This window comes from Mobula hypostoma, chromosome 3, assembly GCF_963921235.1.
Source record: "Mobula hypostoma chromosome 3, sMobHyp1.1, whole genome shotgun sequence".
NCBI lineage: Eukaryota > Metazoa > Chordata > Chondrichthyes > Myliobatiformes > Myliobatidae > Mobula > Mobula hypostoma.
In genome coordinates, this window is record NC_086099.1 from 153232054 (window position 1) to 153257826 (window position 25773).

The window sequence follows — 25773 nt, forward strand, 5'->3', positions numbered from 1 at the left end:
AAATACCAAGGAAAGGGCATATAAGGTAGCAAAGTGAATGGGAATTTGGATGATTGGGAAGCTTTAAAATCCAACAGAAGGCAACTAACAAAGCTATAAGAAAGGAAAAGATGAAATATGAGGGTAGACTAGCCAATAATATAAAGCAGGATACAAAAAGATTTCAGTTATATAAAGAGTAAAAGGGAGGTGAGATATTGGACATCTGGAATATGATGTTGGTAAGGTGGTAATGGGGGACAAAGGAATAGCAGATGAATGTAATGGGTACTTTGCACCTGTTTTCACTGTGGAAGACACCAACAGTGTGCCAGAGGTCCATGAGTGTCAGGGAGCAAGAGTGAATGCCATTGCTATTACAAAGGAAAAAGAGATATGCAAATTCAAGGGTCTTAAGGTGGATAAGTTACTTGGGCCAGATGGACTACATCCCAGAGCCCTGAGAGAGGTTGCTGAAGAGATAATGGATGCAATGGACATGATCTTTCATGAATCACTTGATTCTGGCATGGTCCTGGAGGACTGGAAGATTGCAAATATCACTCCATGCTTGAAGAAGGCAAAAGAAAGGAAATTACAGGCTACTTAGTCTGGTTGGGAAAGCGTTGGAGTCTATTATTAAGGATGAGGTTTCAAAGTACCTGGAGACTAATGATAAAATAAATCAAAGTCAGCATGGTTCTTGTAAAGGGAAATCTTGCCTGACAAATCGGTTAGAGTTCTTTGAGGGAGTAACAAGTAGGGTGGACAAAGGAGAGGCAGTGGATGTCATTTACTTGGATTTTCAGAAGGCGCTTAATAAGGTGCTACACACGTGGCTGCTTAACAAGACAAAAACCTATGTTACAGGGAAGATACTGGCATGGATAGCGGAATGGCTACCAGGCAGGCGGCAGCCAGTGAGAATAAAAGGGGCCTTTTCTGGTTGACTGCCTATGACTGGTGGTGTTACTCAGGGGTCAGTATTGGGACCGCTGCTTTTCACATTGTCAATGATTTAGATAATGGAATTGAGGGCTTTGTGGCAAAGTTTGCAGATGATATGAAAATAGGTGGAAAGGTAGGTAGTGCGGAGGAAGCAAGGTGATTGTAGTACAACTTAGACAAATTGGAAGAATAGGCAAAAATGTGGCAAATGGAATATAGCGTTGGGAAATATATGATAATGCATTTTGTTGAAAGGAACAACACTGCGGACTGTTATCTATATGGGAGAAGGTTCAAACATCAGAGATGCACAGGAACGTAGGAGTCATTGTGCAAGATTCCCAGAAGCTTAATTTACAGGTTGAGTCTGTGGCAAAGAAGGCAAATGCAATGTTGGTATTTATTTCAAGGGGAACAGAATATAAAAACAAGGAGATAACGCTGAGCCTTTATGAGACACTAGTCAGGCTGCTCTTGGAGTATCATCAACAATTTTAGGCCCCATATCTCAGAAAGGATATGTTGTCATTGGAGAGAGTCAACAGAAGGGTCACAAGGATGATTCGGGAATGAAGGGGTTAATGTAAGAGCAGTGTTTGGCAGCTTTGAGCCTGTACTCACTGGAATTTAGAAGAATGCAGGGGGATCTCGTTGAAACTTATTGAATGTTGAAAGGCCCAGATAGGGTAGATGTGGAGAGGATGTTTCCTATGGTGGGGGTATCAAGAACGAGAGGGCACATCCTCAAAATTGAGGGGCAACTCTTTAGAACAGAGGTAAGGAGGGATTTTTTTGGCCAGAGATCAGTAAATCTATGGAATGCTCTGTGGTGGAGGCCAGGTCTGTGCGTATATTTAAGGCGGAAGCTGATTGTTTCCTGATCAGTCAGGGCATCAAAGGATGTGGTGAGAAGGCAGGTGTATGGAGTTGAGTGAGATCTGGAATCAGCCATGATGGAATGAAGGAGCAGACTTAATGGGCTGAAATGGCCCAATTCTGCTCCTATGTCCCATGGTTATGGGGAGAAGGTAGGAGAATGGGGTTGAGAGGGAAAATAAGTCAGTGATTATTGAATGGCAGGGCTGACTTACCGGCCAAATAGCCTAATCTGAAATATATATTCACAAACAAAATAAACGCAATTTTATTTTAAGACAAGTGACTGAGAATAGGGATGACTGGGTGGTGCATTACAATAAAGGTATCCACATTCAGGTAACAGTACAGAAAACAGCAACTAAGGAAGCACTCAGTTTAAGGCACGCAGGTACTGTGCAGAGATTAAAGATCAAAAGTTTGTTCACCTTACAACAAAGGAGGCTATAAGGTGAAGCTAGAAAATTTACCATGATGACGTAAACCTGAAACTGAGGGAATGAAAATAAAAAGTCTAGCTTCCATATAATTATTTTTATCAAGTGATGATGGCAATCAGTATGGAAGTATCAAAGTGATAGATTGCTCTTCAAGATAATGGGAAACCGAAAAACAGCAACTTTTGGGATGAATCAAGGTGAAAGCATAAAGTTTTGTATTTGTTTCTTTTGGATATTTAGGTTAATATTACACAGAAAATACGGAAAGATCCAACATACAGAGATGTATAAAACTCAGAATACACACATATGCAAAAATGTTATGTGAATGGTTAAATTGTCTTATCTACAAATTCAAAGTGCCTCCTATTAGAGATTTTGAATAAGTTGGAAAGAGGAATCAGTGGCAAATATTTAAAATAAGTTGTTAAAATTATTATTTCATTGAATATGTTAAGATACTTTGGCTGGAACAATATGAACAATACTAAATGCTTCAATGCATTAGACTCATTTTGCAAGGCACAAGAAAGCAGATTTAAGAACGAAGCTCAAAACTAATTGTGATGTTAACTTTTTTCCAGGTAAAATTTAACAGCTCAGCATCAATTTCTTCAACAAATAAAGATAAAAATGGGAAGCAAATGCTGAACTAAAGCTAGATCTGAAATGCACATATATAATTTAATTAGTGTTTTTCTGGAGATCTTTTATTTCGAAAATAAACTAATTTTCAAATATTTATTCATGATTAACATTGCCTGCAGGTAGTCTAGGTTATCAGGAACTTATTTCTTGTGCTTCAATAAGTGGTTTCATCAAGAGCAGTAACAGAAGCAGCCTCCCTATTACTGGTCAGCCAGGCAAAGAAGGAAACAATCTAAAATAGCCTTGTTAGAATAGTATGTTCAGTAAAATGTACCTTACTGTCAGCTTTTATAACAATTCTTCCAAGTCCTCGTATGGGTCCTGGAGCTAGAGCATCTTGTCTGTCTTTAACAAAGGCCGATAGAATCTTCCAATAACTACTAATGTGTCTCTCTGCAAAGTTTATTAATCCAAAACGTAGGACCAATTTCTTAAGCCCCCAAACTGTCATCAAAACAAATTAAGAATACTTCATAAACATATTGCAACATATTGAATAGGAAAATATCCAACAATGACAGTTTTCATAATGCTTAACTAGACCTCTATTTTGATCATATTACAGTGGATTCTCATTAATTGGGCCATCGATTAATTGGGCAGCTGTTTATTTGGGTCAACGCTAAAAGAACAAAAACTAACTCGTTAAGGTAGCTGGGATTCCCTTTGTTTATTTGGGCCACTATGCCTCCTAACTGGGGCAGAAGACTGTTGCCAAACAGTTTCTAACTAGTGTCATTTGTGTGGCCATGCTTATAGCAAACAGTTTTTAAGTAGCGTCAGTTGTGTGTGTTTGTGTCCAAAAAGCAGTGATTTTTGTCACTGATAGTTGGTGAGAAATAGCAGTAAGACAATTCAGAACTGTTTTGCTCACTGTGATTTCAGGCATTCGGGTTTGGAAGCACCAGAAACTGCCATTAGACATAAGGAGTAAAAAGTTTTTAAATAGCATCAGTTGCATGTGCCAGTGTTATTTCCTCCACTTGGACTGATGGTGGATTAGGCAGTGATTTTTCGATTATTTGTTTTTTATTTTCAATTTATGCAGGAAGGCAATGAAGGCAGTCCATTATCTGCATTAAGTGTCTGTGCTGATTTTGTTCATTTACAGTCAATCAAAAGAACACTGTAGTGATGAATTCTTCCATCGATAACTATGAGAACTCATACACAGTTTTAGAATACTGGAGTAGTATCAGTAGTGTTCTAATTTGTTCTGTATTTCATTTAAATGCACAATTTGTACTCAGTTAAACAGTAGTTTGTCTTTGTTATGCTTTTTTCCTATTTCCACAAAACTTCGGCTAATATAGGGCAGCCGCTTAGCTGGACCAAAATGTATGTGTTCCGATGTGTCCCAATTATCCGGAATCCACTGTACATCTTAAAACACTTTCTACAGAACTTTTAAAATAGAAATACATCCCAGAATACTTCACAGATACATTATTTATCAAAAAGGTAGGAACAAACATGTCCAAATAATGAGACTGCAAAATTCTCAGAGTTGACCACAGTTTCCAAGCAAGCAGAAGAATGACTCTATAAAATGAGTTAAACACACGACTAACTGTTTTAATCACAGGTCCATAATGGGACTTGAGAGATAAATCTTCAAGTGAGCGGACTTTTACCGTGGAAGAGTGAAGGATGTTTACAACAAAAACATAGAATTATTGACCCTATAGATGACAAGAAGTTGACAGATTAACAGATAGGTTATGACTAGATAGAGGAGGTTAATGTGTTCTTAAGATAGAAGTAGGCTATATTCACATTGAAATGGATCTTTGAGTTAGTAGCAGTCAGAAATCAATTTGGCTAAATCTGAAACAGCAGTTCAGGACCAGGATAAAGTAATCACAGATATTTTAACTATGTAAATGCAAAACATCTAGAACAGGGTGTTAAATAACCTGTTTGAGCAGAAGCACTGATAGAAGCAAGACAGCTGAAGTAGATCTAAATGTTATCAGCATGCATATATAATCTGACTCAAAGACAGAAATGATGATGACAAGACATGGTATGTTGATAAGACACAGGAATACAAACATACCTAGCAGACTCAAGAGTAGTGGGTCCAAAACCAATAAAAGATAAACATCCTAAAATACAGATTGCTTAAACTTTAAAAAAAACGAAGGAAATCATGTTTAGCTCGCAGAGAGGCATAGGAAGAGAATGGTGCAGTTAATTAGATTAAAGGATGCAAACACGAGAAAAGAGAATGTCTTTTGATAGGGCTTTTTTAATGCTGGTAAATATTGAGATTTGGCAGGAATGATTCAAATATGAGCAGATGAGCACAGATTCAAGAACATAAACAGGAAGGGGAGACCATAAATGAAATTAAAATAGAAAATGATGGAAGCATTGCAAAAGGACAACTGACTGAAATTGTCATCCTCTCTGCAAAGATGCCAAATAACCAAATAATACTTTCACCATTTTATTTCAGATTTCTATTTTGACTTAAAGGCCTTCTTAAAATCTCTACACAAGTTGTGACTTTGTTCAAATACTTATCCTGGATTTGGCTGACATTGAAGATCACACCCTTGTCCAGGAGCTAATCATAATCTGCAATGAGATTCTGGCATGATTTCTTTTAAGCAATGGTAGGCCATTAGTTCACAAATACAGAAATAGGGATTTTCCTGTTATAAAAAAGGAGACAATGCCACAACAACTTCTATAGTCCTATTTAATTCCTTTTTTAAAGATTGTAACCATGTTGGCTTTTCTCTTTCTTTCTTTTTCAATCTTTTTATTAATTTTAGAATATATAAACAAAACATAGCAATGATACAGATAATAGGAGATAAATTGTTACACTTACAAACAGTAATCGTAAAGTCCAGTATTGAAACTTGACAAAGCTCCCAATCATATAAAACTAACAACGGATAATACAAATCAAAAAAACCAAAAAAAAAACATGAAAAAGAAAAAAAAACCAAAACCAAAAAAAAAATCCCAACCCAAAAGAAAGACAAAATTAATCAACTAAACTAAAAGACTTGGGCAAATCTAAAAACTTAAAAATGAAAAAGAAGAAAACCTTAGTACCGACGACTCCATTCCCCTCCAACAACAATACAGAGAAATAAAATAGGTTTGGAAATAAAGATATTACATTAAGTGAAAATGCTGAATGAATGGCCTCCAAGTTTTTTCAAACTTGATGGAAGGGTCATAAACTGCACTTCTAATTTTCTCCAAATTCAAACACACCATAGTTTGTGAAAACCAATGAAATACCTTAGGAGGGTTAATCTCTTTCCAATTCAATAAAATAGACCTTCTAGCCATTAAAGTAAGAAATGCAATCATTCTTCGTGATGAAGAGGTTAAATTATTTAAATCTATCATTGGTAGTCCAAAAATAGCAGTAATTGGATGTGGTTATAAGTCTATATTTAAAACCGTTGAAATAATATCAAAAATATCTTTCCAATATTTCTGCAACAGGGGACATGACCAAAACATGTGGGTTAAAGAAGCTATCTCGAAATGACATCTGTCACATATTGGAATAATATAAGAGTAATAACGAGATAGTTTATCTTTGGACATGTGAGCCCTGTGCACTACTTTAAACTGTATCAACCTATGTTTAGCACATACAGAGGATGAGTTCACCAACTGAAGAATTTTTTCCCATTTTTCAGTCGGTATAGTAATCTCAAGTTCTCTTTCCCAGTCAGCTTTAATTTTATTAGAAGCATCAGGACATAAATTCAAAATTATATCATATATGATTGCTACAACACTTTTCTGAGAGAGATTTAAATCTAAAATTTTTTCCAAAATATCCGTTGGATATGGATGTGGGAAATTAGGGGAAACAGTAATTAAAAAGTTCCTAATCTGTAAATATCTAAAAAAGTGAGATCTGGGTAAGTTATATTTATTAGAAAGTTGATCAAAAGACATAAAACAATTATCCATAAATAAATCGCGAAAAGATATTATACCTTTAATTTTCCAATCCATCGTGGAAAGTTGAAAAAGAAAGTTTGACAAGATAGGGCTTGCTAGGATAAATTGATTGAACCCAAAAAATCTTCGAAATTGAAACCATATACGTAAAGTATGCTTAACTATTGGGTTATTCATTTGTTTATATAATTTAAAAGAAGTAAAAGGAAGTGAAGTTCCTAAAACCGAACCCAAGGAAAGCCCTTGTAATGAATTAGATTCAAGATTTACCCAATGAGGATTTAAAGATACGTCCAGATCTCGTAACCAAAATTTTAAATATCGAATATTAATTGCCCAATAATAGAATCTAAAATTCGGGAGGGCAAGCCCCCCCTCCTTTTTAAACTTCTGTAAATACCTTTTACCTAACCTAGGATTTTTATTCTGCCAAATATATGAGGAAATTTTTGAATCTACATTACCAAAAAAAGACTTTGGGATGAAAATTGGAACTGATTGGAATATATACAAAAATTTAGGCAAAATGATCATCTTAATAGCATTAATCCGACCAATCAAAGACAAAGAGATTGGCGACAATTTGGTAAATAACAGTTTAATCTGATCAATTAAAGGTAAAAAATTAGCTTTAAATAAATCTTTATATTTTTTCATAATTGTTATCCCTAAATATATAAATGAATCATTAACCAGTTTAAATGGTAAAAATCGATAAATAGGTACATGCTTATTTAAAGGGAATAATTTCTCAAGAATGCTAGAACCTTTTCTTTATACCAGATTCAGTGCCAGTTATTTTCCTCTGATTTGATGATGAGTCTAAGGGAAAATGATAATGGGGTGGGTCAGATTGTCAGCAAGAGGTTCTCTTTCAGAGCATTGAGGGATGCTTTTGTACTGATACATGGCACAGTGTTCTAAGTATCCTTCCATCCAGCTATGCTTTCCTTAAGGAAAATGAGCCCATCTTTGGTTTGAAGTGTTGCCTTAGAAAAGAAACTTTGACTGCATGTGGAAAATGTAACTTGGAAAGGGGAATCACCATGTTTATTAGCAATAACCTCAATCTTCCTGGATCTATTGCACTTTTACTTATTTGCAATGACTGTGACTGTCTTCTGAATAGCTTCACGGCAAATAAGTTAAAGTCCAAAGACTTCTTCAAGAATAGTGGACCATACTGTTGTCTGTAACATGCTGCAGCAGATGAACCAGTTTCTCATTCCAACTGGGATTAAACAAGGTCATATCACTTCTTCAGTCATGTTCTTCATCTTCAGAGCAGAAATGTTTGCCCTCCTCAGAATACCCATGACACATGCACAATGATAACGGCTTTCAATCTATTCTGTATCTTTTTTGCTCAGGTTAGGGAAGCCACAAGTTTTCTCTCAACATCAAACAAAACAAAGTCCTCAACAAGGCTGCCTAAGGCCAAGCTCAAATCACTGTTGAGAGTTGCTGAGACTTTGGAGAGCATTAAACATGAAGGATTGTACAGGCAAAGTGATGGATATAATCTGTGTCGACATTAACAAAGCCTTTGTCAAGGTCCCCATGGTAGGTTAGTCTTGAAGGTTAGATCTCATGGGGGTCCAGGGAGAGCTAGCTAATTCAATATACAAGTGGCTTGATGGTAGGAAGCAGATGGTGATAGCGGAAGGCCGATTTCCATACCCGAGGCTTATGATTAATGGTGTGCCACAGGGATCAGTACTGAGCCCATTGTTATTCGTCATTTATACAAACTATTTGGATGGGAATGTACAACACATAGTTAGTAAGTTTGCTCATGACACAAAAATAGGTGACATTATAGACAGCAAAGGAATTAATCAAAAATTACAGGGTGAATCTTTATCAGCTAGGTAAAGTGGGCCAAGTAATGGCAAATGACTGTCAATTCAAATAAACGTGAGGGTTGCATTTTAGGAAGTCAAATCAAGGTAGAACTTTTACAATGAACAATCGAGCCTTACAGAATGTTCTAGAACAGAGGGACCTAGGAATACAAGTACATAGCTCCCTGAAAATGGCATCACAGGGTGGTAAAGGCAGTGCCTGGCACACTGACCTTCAGTCAGGGCACTGTGTATACTGAGAGTGAATGTTTGCAAGCTTTTTCTTCTTAGGTTGGGCGAGACTAGAACTAGAGGTCATAGGTTTCTGGTAAAAGGTGAAATATTTAAGGGGATTCTCCGGGGGGAACTTCTTCACTCCGAGGGTGGAGCCAGTCTGGAGTGAGCTGCCAGTGGAAGTAGTAGATGAATGTTCAATTGTAACATTGAAGAGAAATTTGGAGAGGTACATGGATGCCAAAGGTATCGACAGCTACGGTTCAGGTGAAGGTAGATGGGACACGGTAGAAGAAGAGGCCAGATGGGGGAACGTGCTTGTTTCTGTGCTGTAGTGCTCTATGACTCCATAGGAGTTGATTTACGTTGCAGCTGTACAAGATGTTGGTAAGATTGTACCTCGAGTATTGTGTACAGTTTTGGCTATCCTGATATAGGAAATACATCATTAATCAGGAAAGACTGCAAAGAGATTTACAAGAATGTTGCCAGAACTCAAGGGCCTGAGTTTATAGGGAAGGTTGAGCAGGTTATGACTGTATTCTCTAGATCTTAAGAGGATGAGGGGTGACCTTTTTAAGAGTGTATAAAATCATGAACACAGAAAAAGTAAATGCAGTTTTTTTTCCCCAGAGAACAATAATCAAAAACTAGATGGCATAGGTTTATGACAAGAGGAAAAAATGTAAAGGAGACTTGAGTAGCAACTATTCACTTAGTGGATCTGTGTGTACATGGTACAAACTACTAGAGGACGCAGTTGAGGCAGGCACAGTAATAACACTAAAAAGACACATGGACAGATACAGGAATAGGGAAGGTTCAGAGGGATATGGGCCAAACAGTCAAATGAGATTAGCTTAGATCGACAACTTGCTCTATTATTCTCTGACTCCATTTCTGTTACCTCACTAGCTACCCATCTCAGAGCCAAAATTCATTCTGACATTTGTCACAGGATCCTTCAGCACAGAGTAGTTACTTTAAAAAAATGCTGCAGCACATTTTCACCAATCATGATCTACACAGCCACACCGAGATTCAGAAGTATAATACAGTCATCATTTCTACATTCCTCGAAGGATGTGAAACCTGGCCAATCTACGGCAGTGCGTATGGAAGAGATTAAACAGTCAATGTTTTGAGCTGAGACCATCTATCAGAACTGCAAAGGAAGGGGGAAGAAGCCAGAATATGAAGTTGGGGGGCCAGGAGGGGAAAGAGTACAAGCTGGCAAATGGTAAGTGAAACCAGGTGAGGTGGGTGGAGGATGGGGAATGAAGTGAGAAACTGGAAGGTAATAGGTGGAGGAGGTAAAGGACTGAAGAACAAAATCAGAAAATCAAAAAGGGACTATAGAAAATCCTTTACTTTAAATAGTACAGCCAGCATTCTTGTTGCAACCAATGTCACCAGCAGTGAGACAATGATCCTAGTGTAGTCATTCCCCCAAACCGAACATTCTGTGCACGTACTAGATTCTTGTTTTTTCCAAAGAAGTCCTTGATTCTCAGCCTAACTACGGCTAGGAGATTAATGCAAGCACAAAACAAAAAGGAAAAATATGCTAGAAATATATCTCAAGAAAACAGATGCAGTTATTATATTGTAAATCTGTAGTACTGATCATTGAATATAGTCAATCACTGATATCACTGAGCAGATAAGGGAAAAGTTTTTGTCTGGAATAGTGCTGACCAAGTGGGTATGGGGTAACGTATTTAAAAAGCCTGGTGATGTGAAAGAAGGGCAATTTGACAAGAGACAGAGATCAAGTTATAATGTCCACTAGCACAGGGACCAGTAGCATACTGGGAGCAAGAAGTGGGTCTTATGGGCCACATTTGATCAGAGAAACCATCTAGGAAAAGTAGGAAAAACATAGACTAAAAGTTAAGGTGAAATGAATCCTGCGACAAATGTGACATTAGTCATAGTCATACTTCATTTATCCTGGGGGAAATTCATTACAGTTGCACCATAAATAATTAAATAGTAATAAAACCATAAATGGTTAAATAGTAATGTGTAAATTATGCCAGGAAATAAGTCCAAGACCAGCCTATTGGCTCAGGGTGTCTGACCCTCCAAGGGAGGAGTTGTAAAGTTTAATGGCCACAGACAGGAATGACTTCCTATGACGCTCTGTGTTGCATCTCGGTGGAATGAGTCTCTGGCTGAATGTACTCCTGTGCCCAACTAGTACATTATGTAGTGTGAGAAAAATGTGAGATGCAAGGGTTATGAAAAAGTAGTATTTGAATGAGTGCTAATGACCTTGATGTATAACAGGACCTGGAGTATTTCACACTTGTTGCCTGAAAACATTGCTGGAGGGGTTAGGGCAATTTAAGATATTGGTTATGGAAAAAGCCATCTTTTTCAGGATGGCTCTGGAATTTTGCCATTCTGTGCACAGTAGTAAGTACAGTCGACTGCTTGATTTTCTGGGGCCTCAACATATATTGTTTTCTCCCCTGAAGTGTTGCCACAGTTCCCTTCTAAAAGCTAAGATTTTTATAGCATGGAAACCAGCTCTTTGGCCCAGCATCTCCATGCCAAGCAAATAGCCATCTAACCTAGTCCTATTTGTCTGTGTTTGGTCCATATCCTTCAAAACATTTCCCATCCATACACAGTACTGTCCAAATGTATTTTAAGTTTTGTCACTATACCTGCCTTAACCTCTTCCTCTAAAAGCTTGTTTCATATACACATCACCCTTTTTGTGCAGAAATTGCCTTTTAAATCATTCCCCTCTCACAAAACCGGAGCCACACCTTAACATATACCTCACGACCAAGATCTATAAAACATTTGGGGATCATTATCACAAATGTTTTATGTACTAAGAATTTCAAGGTGGTGAAAATGGGATCTGGGGCTGAAATGTTAATTTAGCCTAAATTTAACATAAGACATTAACTTCATAAACAGTTGATAGTTGCACAAGGAATAGTCATAGAGGACATTATTAACTGGCACGTACATTTCTGGCATATGGACTAATGATGTTAGGGATTATTTTCATTCTGGTGTCTTTATCTAACAAAACAACATCAACCAGTTGTCTGAGAGTCAAATATATTACCAGCTACAGGAACAGGAAGCAGCTCCAATATCCAAAGATTCAGCCAGATCTGCACTATAGCAATAGCCCAAACAAGCATCACAAAGTAGATTGCACTTGTTTTCTTCTTTTTGGCAAATGACACAATTCCAGGCCTTGGTACTCTGATTGGAGTAAACAAGGTTGAGGAGGCAGAGGAGGTGGCAGATGACGAGGAGCTGAAGTCTCTAGATTCAGCAGACCCTAGTGAGAGAAAAAAAATACATTACTGTTTGATTAAATCAGCAATGGGAACACTGCAAGAACTAACAAAATTAAATGACCAAGTTATACCCCTATTAAGTACGATTCAGAACAAGGCAGTAATTAAATCAAGAAAACTGCCAGATTTCAACTGAAAACCAAAATGAAACACAATGATTTTCTGTAGGGAAAAAAGTCTGTCCATTTATTTATTGATTGATTGAGATGCAGTGTGGAATAGACCCTTTGAGCTGCACCTCCCAGCAATCCTTAATTTAACCCTACCCTAATCACAGAACAATTTACAATGACCGATTAACCCACTAACCTTTGGACTGTGTGAGGAAACAGGAGCACCCGGAGAAAACTCATGCATTCTATAGGGAGGACATACAAATTTCTTACTTTGGACTCTTTCAATATCAACTAAACTACCCATTTTCAGACTATCTTATTGCTCCTTCCAAAAACAATATTTGATTATGACTCAATTATTTAGTTCACTTTAACAGTATTAATGGCAACTAACAATATTTGTCTAAAGTGATTCTATTCTTACCCCTAGTTTTAACAGTGTCCTTTGGCACAACTTTGTCACCAAGCAAACAATTTGTCATTTGCCTCAATGAACATTTCCAAACATGTAAAAAAAAGAGCCAGAAGTCATACTCTGTACTGGAACCAACAACAAGGATTCACATCTGTTTCACATTCGGGTCAGAATTTTAGGAGCTAGGAAGTTTGAAAGCAGTTACATACCCCTGGTGACATATAGAAGTGAATAGGGAAGTAGGAATACATGAGAAGTCAATGCTGGCTGCAGAAACAATGCAAATAGATGGACTTGGATTCTTGACACACTGAAAACAGTCAAGAAGCAAAAGGGACTCGTACAATTTGAACAGCTTAAAAAGACCAAGACTAATATTGCCTGGAGAATTGGTGTTTTGGTTGAGTATATAAAATAACTAGGAGGAGAAGATCCAGCAGAATGAAGAAAGCTAGAGAAGGTACAAATTACTGTGAGCATTTGGGGGCACACATAGTAAGAATAAAGGAAGTTCTAAAGTGGAAAGGATCAGGCAGCAGGTAAATTTGTGGTGGACTATCTTGAGTATTGAGTGCAAAAGCATAGATCCCAATAACGGGGTAGCTGCAGACTGAACTAAAATTAAGCAGCAGTAAGCGAGATAGGGTATTCAAGGAGATCCATGGTTACAACATCTTCAGAGGAAGTAGGTCAAAATTAAAGCGATGATGGACTTGGAAGCTTTAAGTACAAAATTTATTTGGTTAGACTTGAACGATACAGAAACTACAATACCGCTGGATGAACAGTACATTACAGGTTTCCCCCGCTACCCAAAGGTAGAGCGTTCCTATGAAACGGTTCGTAAGCCGGAATGTTGTAAATTGAATAAGCAATTACCATTTATTAATATGGGAAAATTTTTTGAGCGTTCCCAGACCCAAAAAAAACCTACAAAATCATGCCAGAAAACAAATAAAACCTAAAATAACAGTTACATATAGTAAAAGCAGGAATGATATGATAAATACACAGCCTATATAAAGTAGAAATACTTTCCTGCAGCACTGCCTAGCGCAGCAAAAATCTCACGGCAGCACTCTCAGCAGAAACACTCTCTCCAGTAACCTTTAAGCTGTGAAGCTGCCAAAATCATACCAAGTAACACGTAAAAATACACAGCCTATATAAAGTAGAAATAATGTATGTACAGTGTAGTTTCACTTACCGGAATCGGGAAGACTCCATCCAATAAATTGCAGTTTCGTCACAGTTAAACGCTTGCTATACGAATACAGTAACCACCTTCTGTAATTATTTTCTTCAGTTCTGCTGGGAACTTTTCGGCAGCTTCAGTATCAGCCGAAGCACACTCTCCGGTAAACGTTAAACTATGAAGCTGCCCTCGCCTCAGAAACCTACCAAACCACCCATGACTACCTTTAAATTACACCTTCGCAACACTTGCATCACCATCATTCAGTGCTTTCTGTTTCAGCTTATTAAAAAGACTGACTGATTTCTTCTTAGGTATAAGAAAACTTAACGGAACACCACGCTTTGTACACCCATCAATCCACTCAAGCAATAGATTGGATTGCCGACTAAGAGACCACTTTGCTACGAGCAGAACCAACAGTAACATCGACAGCTTTCAAAATTCTTTCTCTCTGCGTATAAATAGTGCGAATTGACTGTAAAAGCTTTTATAGATATGTAAAAAGGAAAAGACTAGTTAAGACAAATGTAGGTCCCCTACAGACAGAAACAGGTGAATTGATTATGGGGAGCAAGGACATGGCAGACCAATTGAATAATTACTTTGGTTCTGTCTTCACTAAGGAGGACATAAATAATCTTCCAGAAATAGTAGGGGACAGAGGGTCCAGTGAGATGGAGGAACTGAGCGAAATACATGTTAGTAGGGAAGTGGTGTTAGGTAAATTGAAGGGATTAAAGGCAGATAAATCCCCAGGGCCAGATGGTCTGCATCCCAGAGTGCTTAAGGAAGTATCCCAAGAAATAGTGGATGCATTAGTGATAATTTTTCAAAACTCGTTAGATTCTGGACTAATTCCTGAGGATTGGAGGGTGGCTAATGTAACCCCACTTTTTAAAAAAGGAGGGAGAGAGAAACCGGGGAATTATAGACCGGTTAGCCTAACGTCGGTGGTGGGGAAACTGCTGGAGTCAGTTATCAAAGATGTGATAACAGCACATTTGGAAAGCGGTGAAATCATCGGACAAAGTCAGCATGGATTTGTGAAAGGAAAATCATGTCTGACGAAGCTCATAGAATTTTTTGAGGATGTAACTAGTAGAGTGGATAGGGGAGAACCAGTGAATGTGGTATATTTGGATTTTCAAAAGGCTTTTGACAAGGTCCCACACAGGAGATTAGTGTGCAAACTTAAAGCACACGGTATTGGGGGTAAGGTATTGATGTGGATACAGAATTGGTTGGCAGACAGGAAGCAAAGAGTGGGAATAAACGGGACCTTTTCAGAATGGCAGGCAGTGACTAGTGGGGTACCGCAAGGCTCAGTGCTGGGACCCCAGTTGTTTACAATATATATTAATGACGTGGATGAGGGAATTAAATGCAGCATCTCCAAGCTTGCGGATGACACGAAGCTGGGCGGCAGTGTTAGCTGTGAGGAGGATGCTAAGAGGATGCAGGGTGACTTGGATAGGTTGGGTGAGTGGGCAAATTCATGGCAGATGCAATTTAATGTGGATAAATGTGAAGTTATCCACTTCGGTGGCAAAAATAGGAAAACAGATTATTATCTGAATGGTGGTCAATTAGGAAAAGGGGAGGTGCAACGAGACCTGGGTGTCATTATACACCAGTCATTGAAAGTGGGCATGCAGGTACAGCAGGCGGTGAAAAAGGCGAATGGTATGCTGGCATTTATAGCGAAAGGATTCGAGTAAAGGAGCAGGGAGGTACTACTGCAGTTGTACAAGGCCTTGGTGAGACCACACCTGGAGTATTGTGTGCAGTTTTGGTCCCCTAATCTGAGGAAAGACATCCTTGCCATAGAGGGAGTACAAAGAAGGTTCACCAGATTGATTCCTGGGATGGCAGGACTTTCATATGAAGAAAGACTGGATGAACTAGGCTTGTACTCATTGGAATTTAGAAGATTAAGGGGGGATCTGATTGAAACGTATAAAATCCTAAAGGGATTGGACAGGCTAGATGCAGGAAGATTGTTCCCGATGTTGGGGAAGTCCAGAACGAGGGGTCACAGTTTGAGGATAAGGGGGAAGCCTTTTAGGACTGAGATTAGGAAAAACTTCTTCACACAGAGAGTGGTGAATCTGTGGAATTCTCTGCCACAGGAAACAGTTGAGGCCAGTTCATTGGCTATATTTAAGAGGGAGTTAGATATGGCCCTTGTGGCTATGGGGATCAGGGGGTATGGAGGGAAGGCTGGTGCAGGGTTCTGAGTTGGATGATTAGCCATGATCATAATAAATGGCGGTGCAGGCTTGAAGGGTTGAATGGCCTACTCCTGCACCTATTTTCTATGTTTCTATGAATGGTGGACACAGGCAAGTTCAACACGCGGACAATGTCCTTACTTCGTTTACGCCGATTGAAACTTTTAATTATGTCTAGTTTTATGCGAAGTGTAACACCCTTACCAGCTCTTTTAGGCTTTTCCAATACCTTAGAACTCAACTTGCTAACGAATGCACAAAATAAATTGAGATAAAGCACGTGTTTAAGCAATGGCGGCTAGAATGCAGTTCCGGGGGAGGAGCTTGGCTGTTCGGGTGCGCGCTGCCTTTTCTCGTAATAATGAAAACACCTTCTGTTAGCGAAAACAGGTAATTAACGTAGGTCTTTCGTAACAGCGAGGTGTCGTAAAGCGAATGTTCGGAAAACGGGGGCCACCTGTATAGTGATAATCGAAGACCTCAATTACACTGGACAGCAATTTTTTTCCCGAAAGTATTGAACATTAAACGACTACAGCCCGTTACGTTACTGGCACATTAAAGTTGTGCCCACCATGTAACCTACTCTAAGAAGCTGCTTAGAATTTCCCTACCATATAGCCCTCTATTTTTCTAAGCTCTATGTACCTATAAGACCCAACTGCATCTGCCAAAATTTGGCTTTTAATTTTCAAAAACAGGTAAAAAAAATGTTGACTCCCTTTCTCCTCCCAATATTTATTTAAGTTCAGAGCTGCTATAATTTTCTCTCATTAGGCCAACGGAAAGTGGTCACCAGATTAACTCAGAGGCACATGAAAGTTGAACAGACTCTTATCACAAAGTCAAAAGCATAAATGCCCAAACAAGCAAAAGGTCCCCACATACTGCGGTCTCAATGTTGTTTATTCAAAATATCCCTTGTAATTAATTTGTGCATCAATTGCTTCATAAAAATTGACAATAAAGCAGTTTTTAAGAAGTAGTGAAATAAAAACTCAGAACCGATCAATAAATTTTAAAAATAATTTACAGTAACCATGCAAATATAAATATTCAAATGAGGAGAAACTTTAATATAAGTTTGCTGAAAACTAATATATTTTGACTGGATTTTATTTAAAGTTAAATTCATTATTTTAATGTTACAGCCACCAGTTGAAACTATTGTTTCCTCAGACTTTTTTGTGGATTTTGAAGCTGAACAAAAATATAATTTCAGACTACTTGTATCACATAGGAATTTGGAGAAACTAAAAATTAACTTTTATTGAATATAATGCATTTAATTGCATAATGTTGCTGACGCTTTGCAATAGTTCAACTAAGCTAAAAATGTTTCGTTGATGATTTCCATTTGTATTCAGTGTCTGGGGCTTCTCACTTAAGTGTCCAACAATAATCAGCGTTGATGAATTTTAGTTGCCCTGATACAGTTTCTCCTTGATCAAATGTCCTGGTGAAACATTTCACCACACTCGTCATTGACAGCGCCAAGATATGCAGGGAAGAAATCTAAATGGGAATGCAGAAAATGGATCTTCAGTGACATGTTGCACTTCATAGTCTTTGTTTGTTTGAAGCATATTGTCAACCAGTTGCACGTAATTTGGTACTCTGTAGTTACCAAGAAAATTTTCAACAACATTCTTGAATGCCTTCCTTGCGATTTTCTCCAGTCCCTCTAGAAGCTGTTCGAATTGCCTGACGTTGATGGCCTGTTTGATTTGGGGACCAAAAAAAATGACTTCCTTAATCTTGGCATCAGTTACTCTGGGAAATATCTGTCTCAAATAATGAAATCCTTTATGAAAATATCTGTGCCTGGTGACAGCAGATTCCATCACTGCAGTCTTGAACACAGTAATTCTGCTTTCACCTTTGACAAACCCAAGTCAATTAACTCAGATTGAGTTATCAGATGAGGCTCATTCAACATAAAGGTTCAAAATCGGTATCAGTATCATTTTCCATTCCTGGCTTGTGCATCATGACATCTTCATCTGCCTCCTCTAGACTCCATGTCTCTGGTGGCTTCGGTACTGCAAGACTATCGTCATGCGGCACAGGTATCATGGCTGAAGGGAGATTGGGGTATTCAATGGATTTCTTGTTTTTAGCAGAGAAACCAGACACACTGGTCAGGCAGAAGCAGCAGTCTGTCACATGATCCTTCTGCTCTCACCACATCATCAAGACAGCAAGCGAGATTGATTTCCGAGTACCTCTGAGCCAAGCTCTACGATCGACAGCGGAGCCATGTTGTACAACAAATGTGGGGAGCCCAGGCTTTGCCTTGGTCGCGGCTGTTGGAATATTGGCGAGACATTTTGCTATCACAAATAGTCCTGAAAACACAATTACCTTATTATAATGAGTACACACAATATGCTATGTGTGTAGAGCAGGCGCATCAATGTGATCGCAAACCGATATACATGTAAATACAATGCATAAAACAGTGTGTGCATGATGCTTTTACAGCCTTTCTAAAATCTGTCCTGTCATGCATCATGCCCTGCCTAAGCACGCCTGAACAAGATAAAAAAAACTTTCAGCTTACATTGTGGGCAACATTTTAGCAGACTCGAATTATGAATTGAAATAACAAATATAGGCAATTTAAAAAAAGGTGAGTAACAAGGAAATTTCAAGGTAATTTTCATGATCAGCAGCCCAAACTCCACAAGATATACCCCAAAGCAGTGGTCCCCAACCTCCTGGCCGCGGACCAATACCGGGCCACGAAGCATGCAGGGGTGCAGCGGTAGCTGAAGCACACCCAGCACATCTTTAAGAAAAAGCCAAAATAAACAAGCTAATTAATTAGGTGCCACCCAGCACATAAATGTCGGCCCAGATCAGAGGCGATTGCCAATTTCATTTGCTCCACGCGATGTTCACTCCTTTTTCCAGGACGCTGGAGCCTTTAGCTGTTCCATTGTTTGGTCAATTTAAACGCCAGTCCAGACAGGCTGAAAAGACAGGGCTGTCAGGATCGAGGTGACACGTTGAATCTACACAAACTTCTAATAAAGTATAGGCGCTGCTGTGCTTTCTTTGTAATGACAGTTACGTGCTGGTCCCAGGACAGATCCTCTGACACTTTTCAGAGAGAGAAACGTCGATCCTTAATGCCGAAGAATTTAAAGTTATTGACCCTCTTCACCTCAGTTCCTCTAATGAAGACTGGCTTCTGGGTGGCACCTAATTAATTAACTTGCTTATTTCAGCTTTTTTATTAAGGATGTGCTGGGTGCACTCTGGCTACCGCTGCACCCCTGCATGCTTCGCGGCCCGGTATCAGTCCGCGGCCTGGAGGTTGGGGACCACTGCCCAAAAGTATTCAGGAAACAAAATCTTTGTTGTCCAGTGTTACTTTATGACTGACGGGGAAAAGTAAACATGTATGGGATAATTAACAAAGGAATTCTTGAATTTTGTAAGACTTAAATGAATTTCCAACCCAATGATGTTATTCTCCTGATGAGATGGAAGATAGTAGAATCTGGAGTAACCAACAATGTACTGGAGGAACTCTGGATCATGCAGTATGTGTGTCAAATTTTCCTTCCTCCCACAGATGCTGTATGACCTGCTGAGTTTTCCAGTGGGTAACACAAGTAGAGAAACTGTGGAGTGAATTGGCAAAGCGAACTATGAAGTCAATGGCATACTTCTTCTCCTAAATACTTTACAATTTCTAAGCAGGAGTGCATTTTTAAGGATTTTAATGATAACAAGCTTGATAAAATAAACTACTATAGTGGATTCCACCACATGAATCAAACTTAGTTTGGTCAAGAAATATTTGATACAACACTGTATTTTGACATTTACCATCTCGTAGAACATCATGTATTCAGGTCCACAAAACCTTAATTACTGTCTCTCAAAACACTAAGATCAACCTGAAGCCTTTTGGCCACATCTTTATTTTATGCTATTCCCATTAGTGAATAATTGTCTATTTAATGAAAAGTGGCCATACAAATTCACAACAAATTTGGAAGCAGCACTATATCAGTGAGATTATAACCCAATGCAGTGACTTTTAGCAAGATCTATTCTTTTGAGTGTTGGGGCTATAAACTTCTAACTTTCCTTGCTATTGGCGCCAAGGCCAAAGGTGATGGATAACTGGACTTCATGGAGGCTGAGTGAGGGTGGCAGAACAACATGCATGACTGGGAAGTGACTGGGTGAAATATCAGCTCCAAAATTAGCCTATGTAGCATTCTTGCTCTCTGCAGATTATATTAAATTCTTTCAAAACAGTATAAAAGGCTGAGGATAGGGCCAGGTGTTGATTGTAGTCTATAAGGTTGGAGTCACCTCTAGTTCTAGACCGTCTCATAGGAGGAAGCATCTCTCCATATCCATCCTGCCAAGACCCCTCATTATCTTGTACGTTTCAATTAAGGAGATTCCTGCTGTTTTAGGGGAAACAAGATTAGCCTGTGAAATCTTTCACTGCATAATACACCCATAATTATTATTCTTATGACAGAGCTTCAGCTGTAAGACCAAGCACAGAATTATATTATCAACACTGTGATGTTCTTACTGTGATAAACAATGTACTTATGAACTCAGAGATTTCCTTTCAAAACAACTTGCATTTATAAAGTAATTAAATCAACAGTTGTGGATATATATGGGCTTATTTGAACATAGTTGCTGCTATGAGAATCAAGTTTAATATCACAGGCATAGGTCGAGAAATTTGTCGTTTTGCAGCCGCAGTACTGTGCAATATATAATAAAAAGAAAAACTATACATTACACTAAGAAATATACATTAAAAATTAAGTCATAGAAAAAGAGAGCAAAAAAAAAATAGGTGTTCATGGGTTCATTGTCCATTCATAAATTTGATGGCAGAGGGAAAGAAGCTGTTCCTGAAACACTGAAAGCCTGCCTTCAGGCTCCTGTACTTCAAGGTTCAAAGTAAAATTTGTTATCAGAATACATACATGTCACCACGTACAACCCTGAGATTATTCTTCTGCAGGCATACTTAGCAAATCTTGGAGTATTGTGTCCAGTTCTGGTCACCTCACTATAGGAAGGATGTGGAAGCATTGGAAAAGGTACAGAGGAGATTTACCAGGATGCTGCCTGGTTTAGAGAGTATGCATTATGATCAGAGATTAAGGGAGCTAGGGCTTTACTCTTTGGAGAGAAGGAGGATGAGAGGAGACATGATAGAGGTGTACAAGATAATAAGAGGAATAGATAGAGTGGATAGCCAGTGCCTCTTCCCCAGGGCACCACTGCTCAATACAAGAGGACATGGCTTTAAAGTAAGGGATGGGAAGTTCAAGGGGGATATTAGAGGAAGGTTTTTTACTCAGAGAGTGGTTGCTGCGTGGAATGCACTGCCTGAGTCAGTGGTGGAGGCAGATACACTGGTGAAGTTTAAGAGACTACTAGACAGGTATATGGAGGAATCTAAGGTGGGTGCTTATATGGGAGGCAGGGTTTGAGCGTCGGCACAACATTGTGGGCCGAAGGGCCTGTACTGTGCTGTACTATTCTATGTTATCTATAGAATAGTAACTGTAAACAGGACCAATGGACAACAACTATGCAAATGCAGACATAAATAAATAGCAATAAATAACAAGCATGAAATACCAAGATGAAAGTCCTTAAAGCAAGAGCATCGGTTATGAGAGCACCAGTAGTAGAGTGAGTAGTTATCCTATTTGTTCAAGTCTGATTATTGAGGGGTAGTACCCCTGTTCTTGAACCTTTGGGGTGTGAGTCCTGAGGCACCTGTACATTCTACCTGATGGCAGCAGTGAGAAAAGAACATGGCCTGGGTGGCAAGGAGAATTGTTGATGGATGCTCCTTTTCTACAACAACATTTCATGTAGATGTGCTTAATGGTTGGCAGGATTTTACATGTGATGTACTGGGCTGAATCCACTCCCTTATGTAGGATTTTCCACTCAAAGACATTGCATTCTCATACCAGGCCGTAATGCAGCATCTATAGAAGTTTGCCAAGGTTTTTGATGAAATGTCAAATCTCTGCAGATTCCTGAGGAAGTAGAGTTGCTGTCATGCTTTCTTTGTTATTATATTTATATGATGAGTCCAGGGCAGGTCTTCTGAGATAGTGACACCTAGGCATTTAAAGTTACTGATCGTCTCCTGAAGTCTACAATCAGTTCCTTGGTCTAATTGACATTGAGTGAGAGGTTATTATGACATCACTCAGCCAAATTTTCAATCTTCCTCCAGTATGCTGATTCATCTCCACCTTTGATACAGCCCACAACAGTGGTGTCATCAGCAAACTTGTATACGGTGTTGCAGTGGTACTTAGCCCCATGGCTCTACTCACTTTATATCTAAAGTACACATTCCTGTGGAACGATAGGTATCAACGAGAAGAGGAAATGTCCTGGGTGATAGGGTTCCTTAGTGATGGATGCTGCCTTTTTGAGGCATCACCTTTTGAAGGTGTCCTTCATTATGGGGAGGCTGGTGCCCATGATGCAGCTGACTGAGTTTACAACCTCCTGCAACTTCTTCCAATTCTCTGCAGTGGCCCCTCCAAACTAGAGGCTACAAATCCTGAAGCCAGTAACTCATCTCCTAACTCCCAAAACGCTATCCATATCTACAAGGCTCAAGTTGGGAGTGTGACAGAATATTCTTTCACTTACCTTAATAAGGCAGCTTCAAAAACACTCAAGAAACACAACCCCATAGAGGATGTAGCAGCACAGATAGGCATCTCATCCACTACCAACACACAGTGACAGTAGTTGTTGGTACAGTACAGGATGAACAGTAACAACACACCAAGACTCGTTGGACATCACCTTCCAAACACAGCTAGAACAATGGCAACAAAAATCCATCAACACCACCACCCGGAATTTGCTCCCCAGGCCGTTCGCTATCCTGATTTGGAAATATATAGTTGTTCTTTCAGTGTTTATGGGTCAAAGTCCTGGCACTCTCTCCCCAACTGCATGGTGGGTATACCCACATGTCAAGAACTCCAATGGTTCATGAAGGCAGCTCACCACCCTTCTCAAAGACAACTAGGGGTGGGCAATTAGATGCTGTTATAGTATATATTAATTTACTTCAAATATTTGAAAATGAAAAACCTGTTAATGTAGAAAATCCAACATAAGTACTGAAAATGCTGCTAACACTAAGTAAGTCAGGCAACACCTGCGAAAGATTGATGACTTTTTGTCAGATATTTACTTCAAATATATACTGAGTGTTGTTCAAATTTCTGCACACATTTGTAAGAGCACATACAGCATATCAGTATCTCCACATGATCTATGCGGTCAGTGTTAAAAGAAGTCATTACAGCAATATAGTACATCCAGGAGTTGCATTATTAACAGTATTACTGAGGTTGCAGCCTGGCTGAAGGTTCAGTTAGCACTTCTCCAACTATAAAAATTTTAAGTGACCTCTTCGTTTGATGGAGATATGTATTCACAAGTGAGGCCCTGGATAGAGTGCTAAAATGATCAAGTACTCTGCAGGGTAGAACTGTACTGTACCAGTATATAATTAATATATCTTAGCTACTGTGCAATTTAGTTATTAATATCCTAAAAGAAATCATACAAGTTTTCTTTCCTCAATTCATATAGGCAGAGTACAATTAATCACCTGGTAATTTTTTTGCTGGACTTTCCTCTTGATGACTCGAGAATCCCATCATTGATACTGCCATATTAACAGTGCCTAAAACCATTTGAATCACATGACCTGGCAGCTCCAAACCTGCAGATAAAAAAAAAACAAATCAGAAGGCAACTAGCAGCCTGAACATAACACAACACCGAAAATAGAACTAAGCACATTTTACAAATAAAATAAAATCAATAACTGTAGCCAACAACTACAGACTTACAGGGACTGACAAAACAAAATTTAAACCCTTTTAAGTCTTCGCCCAAACTTTTCCAAAAACTGAAAGTGACTTATAAACACATACTTTCACATTCCAATTCCTCTCACAAACATTAGAAAGAAACCTTATTAACCAGGAAGAACGTACGTATAAAAGAACTTGCTTTTTCCCATCTTAGTGGTCCGGATTGTTCTGCCACAGGGTTATCAGCTATAAATGCCCCTCATATTCTGTTTCCCAACACAGCTGAATCTAGAAAGTCGATATCCTGGAATCAACCAGGAGCTCTGAGCAGCAGGAATGGGCATAGTGATAGTGAAAGCAAGCCCTAAACATTAAATTCTTCTGGAAGACTCTGACAGCTCACAACAACCTGTCCTAGCTCTGTCTGCTGTCAAATTATAGAACATTTGCCTTTGACAAATAGAAATATATAAAATTATTAAAAATAAAATTTAAACATTTAGATCAAAAACAAAAATCAACTAAAAGCAATAAGAATGCTTAAATGATTTAAAACCTCAAAGTACATTTTTTTAAAACTCTGTTTACTTTATCCTTATGTTTTTGTAGCTCTACAACTCCTATGCAAACACTGGATATGCAAACTACTTCATCAGGTCCAGAATGGTACAGATTCCACATCTTAAGTGGTGGGGAATCTTAGCAAGGTAATGTTTCACCTGGGTTCCAGTGGAATACACTTCAGCAATCTAATCACAAATATCAAATTTGAAGGCTGGAATTTTGCAACCAGCAGCAGAAAGAGGATGCTCACCATCCATTGTGCTTACTTCTGTCCATTAACCTCCAATGATCATGGCAAAATATGTGGGCAAAAGGTTTTTCATGCGTTTTACTGATTGCTTCTTTTGAAGCCGTACACTTAAAAAATTACAAACCTGATGTGATGGTTAAAGGCACAAATGTTATTACTAGAATTTCAGAACATGACATGGCATGCTTTTTAAAAGCTAACAAATTTAAAGTGAAACTGATAATTATTGCTAACAGATTAGTAAGTCAAGTCAAGTCACTTTTTATTGTCATTTCGACCATAACTGCTGGTACAGTACACAGCAAAAATGAGACGTTTTTCAGGACCATGGTGCTACATAAAACAATACAAAAACTACACTGAACTACGTAAAACAACACAAAAACTACATTAGACTACAGACCTACCCAGGACTGCATAAAGTGCACAAAACAGTGCAGGCATTACAATAAATAATAAACAAGACAATAAGCACAGTAGAGGGCAGTAGGCTGGTGTCAGTCCAGGCTCTGGGTATTGAGGAGTCTGATGGGTTGGGGGAAGAAACTGTTACGTAGTCTGGTTGTGAGAGCCAGAATGCTTCGGTGCCTCTTGCCAGATGGTAGGAGGGGGAAAAGTTTGTATGAGGGGTGTGTGGGGTCCTTCATAATGCTGTTTGCTTGCCACTCAAAAATTGGAGTGAGAAATTGCCAGGTGAATAATTACAATAGTTAAAATGGAGGCACATAGTTATACAGGTGTCCCCCACTTTTCGAACGTTCGCTTTACGAAACCTCACTGTTACGAAAGACCTACATTAGTTCCCTGTTTTCGCTAACAGAAGGTGTTTTCACTGTTAGGAAAAAAGACAGTGCACGAAAAAAAATCAGCGCGCAATAAAAGGCA

At 38.8% G+C, this 25773-nt stretch overlaps 1 protein-coding gene across 2 annotated transcripts in view; it reads right to left on the reverse strand.

Moving 5' to 3' along the window:
• The window catches only part of tmem245 (transmembrane protein 245), a 125538-nt gene that overhangs the window by 68275 nt on the left and 31490 nt on the right, over positions 1-25773 (reverse strand). For both annotated transcript variants that reach the window (XM_063043912.1, XM_063043911.1), the window contains exons 4-6: positions 23867-23980; positions 12006-12227; positions 3166-3335 (exon numbers count right to left, since the gene is read on the reverse strand). In XM_063043912.1, coding sequence (XP_062899982.1) covers positions 3166-3335; positions 12006-12227; positions 23867-23980 — 506 coding nt within the window. The remainder of the gene's footprint in view (positions 1-3165; positions 3336-12005; positions 12228-23866; positions 23981-25773) is intronic.